This window comes from Hippoglossus stenolepis, chromosome 1 (genome assembly GCF_022539355.2).
Source record: "Hippoglossus stenolepis isolate QCI-W04-F060 chromosome 1, HSTE1.2, whole genome shotgun sequence".
NCBI classification, from domain to species: Eukaryota; Metazoa; Chordata; class Actinopteri; order Pleuronectiformes; family Pleuronectidae; genus Hippoglossus; species Hippoglossus stenolepis.
This window is the reverse complement of record NC_061483.1, coordinates 32751919-32754144: the sequence shown is the minus strand read 5'-3', so window position 1 is coordinate 32754144 and position 2226 is coordinate 32751919. Positions and strand designations below refer to the sequence as shown.

Below are 2226 nucleotides of genomic sequence, written 5' to 3'. Positions count from 1 at the left end.
TAATAACCCCTTCTGTACATCAGGATGTGTCGGGTCACTCTTTACTCTTTACAATGTGATGCTGACATTTAAGTCTAAGTTATATATAAGTTTGCAATATACAACGATTTCTTTTCATGATTATAAATTAGATGTACAGTATTTTTAGGTGGAGGAACTGAATGTATAAGTTTATATAAACTAGCTGCAGGGATTTTAAAGTGACTGTGAACCTCCCCTCAGAAGAAGCTTGGAAAAAGACACATCCTCACTCCACCTTAGTTTACTTGCTTACTTTCACTCAACTCCTTGATCCCATAGACATTCAGGAAAGTCAGGCTTATATTGCTGTTTGACAGAAAAAACAGTTTGTTCCAAAGATATTTATTAGTGACTGACTATAGGAAAGTAAAAACTGTGAAATTCCCAAAACGACTTTATCTCTGCAACCAAATCTCACACATTCAGACTTTTCTACACAATCTTCTAGCGTAATATTTCTTCAGCCCCTTTTTCTTCAAAGATCATCCCACTTTAAAGACCTCGGTTCTGAAAGTGACTATATATTTTATTTTTAATGGAGTAATGTATTTGTGATTTGAGGTGCCACTCTGGCCATGCGAGCTGCCCCAATGGCTCTGGAGGACATAATGGAGTGGCAACAAGCTCCGCCCCCGTTTGGCGCTGCCCCTGGTGGCTTCCGTCTTCGGCGAGGGAGCAGATTCACCTGGAGGAAGGAGTGTCTGGCTGTCATGGAGAGGTGAGGAGGAGGAGGAGGAGGAGGAGTGTTGAGGAAGGGTGGATGGACTGGAGTGTCATGGTATATTGTTTGATTGGCATCGTAATTATAACATGGAATTGTGTGTGTTTCACAGCTACTTCAGTGATAACCAGTACCCTGACGAAGCGAAGAGGGAGGACATCGCCACTGCCTGCAACGCCGTCATTCATAAACCAGGTAGATGATAATCTAAGCAAACTTTGACTTGATCAATCTGAACTTTTATTGACTCACAAATACAAAGTAAGCAGTTACATCTTTTTATTGACTGAGAGGACAAGGGTTCATTGTGTTGCTCATCTGTGATAACAAGTCAAGCAGTCGCAGGGTTCAAATGCAACTTCATGCATATTTGTTAAAATTAGCTACTTATGAATTATATATTTGACTGAAGACATGTCCCTAACATCCGCTGGTGCCCACTAACATCCGATAACATCAGCTGGTGGTAGGCATTAATTAGAGCAGTAGAACATACAAGGAATATTCTCCATCTTGTCCCATATTCTAAAATGAGCGTTTAGTTTAAAAAGGCATAGAGGTAATGAGGTCTGATCTACTGAGCGGCCACATGGCTTTCATAGTACTGTCATACAAGCCAGTAGCCAGTCAGATTTACCTTTAGCCTCAGGGTGCCCTCAAGTTCGGCCTGTAAAGTTGATTACAAGGCCAAAACACTTGATAACGCTAATGTGCACAGTTATGTCCCTAACACCTGCTAACATCTACTGGTAGTTGGTGACTTAAATTGTGCAGAAGACCTTCAAACAAACAATGGGTATTCAACATCTTGTCCTATCTTCTAAATGATTAAGTGGAAATATATGATAATGAAACAATTGGCTTGTGAAGGGACACAGGACAAACATGTGGTGTTCTCTCTTCCATGCCCAGTACTGAGACTGAACAGAAAGTCTGATCATGATTTTAAAAGTCAACATATCAAGACTGTAAAATGTCATCCAATTACTTTAGACTTCTTTCCATTGACATGGCGAGTACATCTGTCTTAACACATTTGGAGAATTGATTCTGTTTATTGGGTTTTTAACGACTTTATTTTATTTAAGCCCCGTGTGTGTTTGTGTGTGTGTGTGTCACAGGAAAGAAGCTGACTGATCTGGAGAGGGTCACATCTCTGAAGGTCTACAACTGGTTTGCCAACAGACGCAAAGACATCAAGAGGCGCGCCAACATTGGTAATGTCTACTTGTGTTTGTGTGGTGACTGTAGTTATAATCAGTGTGACTTTAGAACTCAGCATGACGAAGGTACTTGGAAACGTAATGCATGTTATCTTTCATGCTGGGCTGAGGTTTCAGATAGTCTCTAAATAAATCAATAAACGCACAACTCACATCTTTGTTAACCAACCTGTTGACTGTTGACCTACACCTGCTTGAAACAACACAACACGATACAGCTGTAGAATCTCACACACATCTGGGTATCAGTGACAAACACAT

At 40.6% G+C, this 2226-nt stretch overlaps 2 protein-coding genes across 2 annotated transcripts in view; one reads left to right on the top strand and one right to left on the bottom strand.

Annotated features, from left to right (window-relative positions):
* Positions 1-2226, bottom strand: part of LOC118106041 (anoctamin-9) — a 207854-nt gene that overhangs the window by 39954 nt on the left and 165674 nt on the right. The gene's annotated exons all lie outside the window — the stretch shown is intronic.
* LOC124851578 (homeobox-containing protein 1-like) lies at positions 24-2212 on the top strand. Its single transcript, XM_047339455.1, has 3 exons — positions 24-739; positions 855-937; positions 1864-2212. Exons 1-3 carry the CDS (start codon positions 597-599, stop codon positions 2091-2093), a joined length of 456 nt encoding a protein of 151 aa, XP_047195411.1. The 5' UTR covers positions 24-596; the 3' UTR covers positions 2094-2212.

Excerpts from the sequence above, each read along its gene's own strand:
- LOC124851578 (XM_047339455.1), top strand. The coding sequence starts at position 597 with ATGCGAGCTGCCCCAATGGCTCTGGAGGACATAATGGAGTGGCAACAA. Across the intron at positions 740-854 it reads TGTCTGGCTGTCATGGAGAG|CTACTTCAGTGATAACCAGT; the intron begins GTGAGGAGGAGG and ends TGTGTTTCACAG. Across the intron at positions 938-1,863 it reads CGCCGTCATTCATAAACCAG|GAAAGAAGCTGACTGATCTG; the intron begins GTAGATGATAAT and ends TGTGTGTCACAG.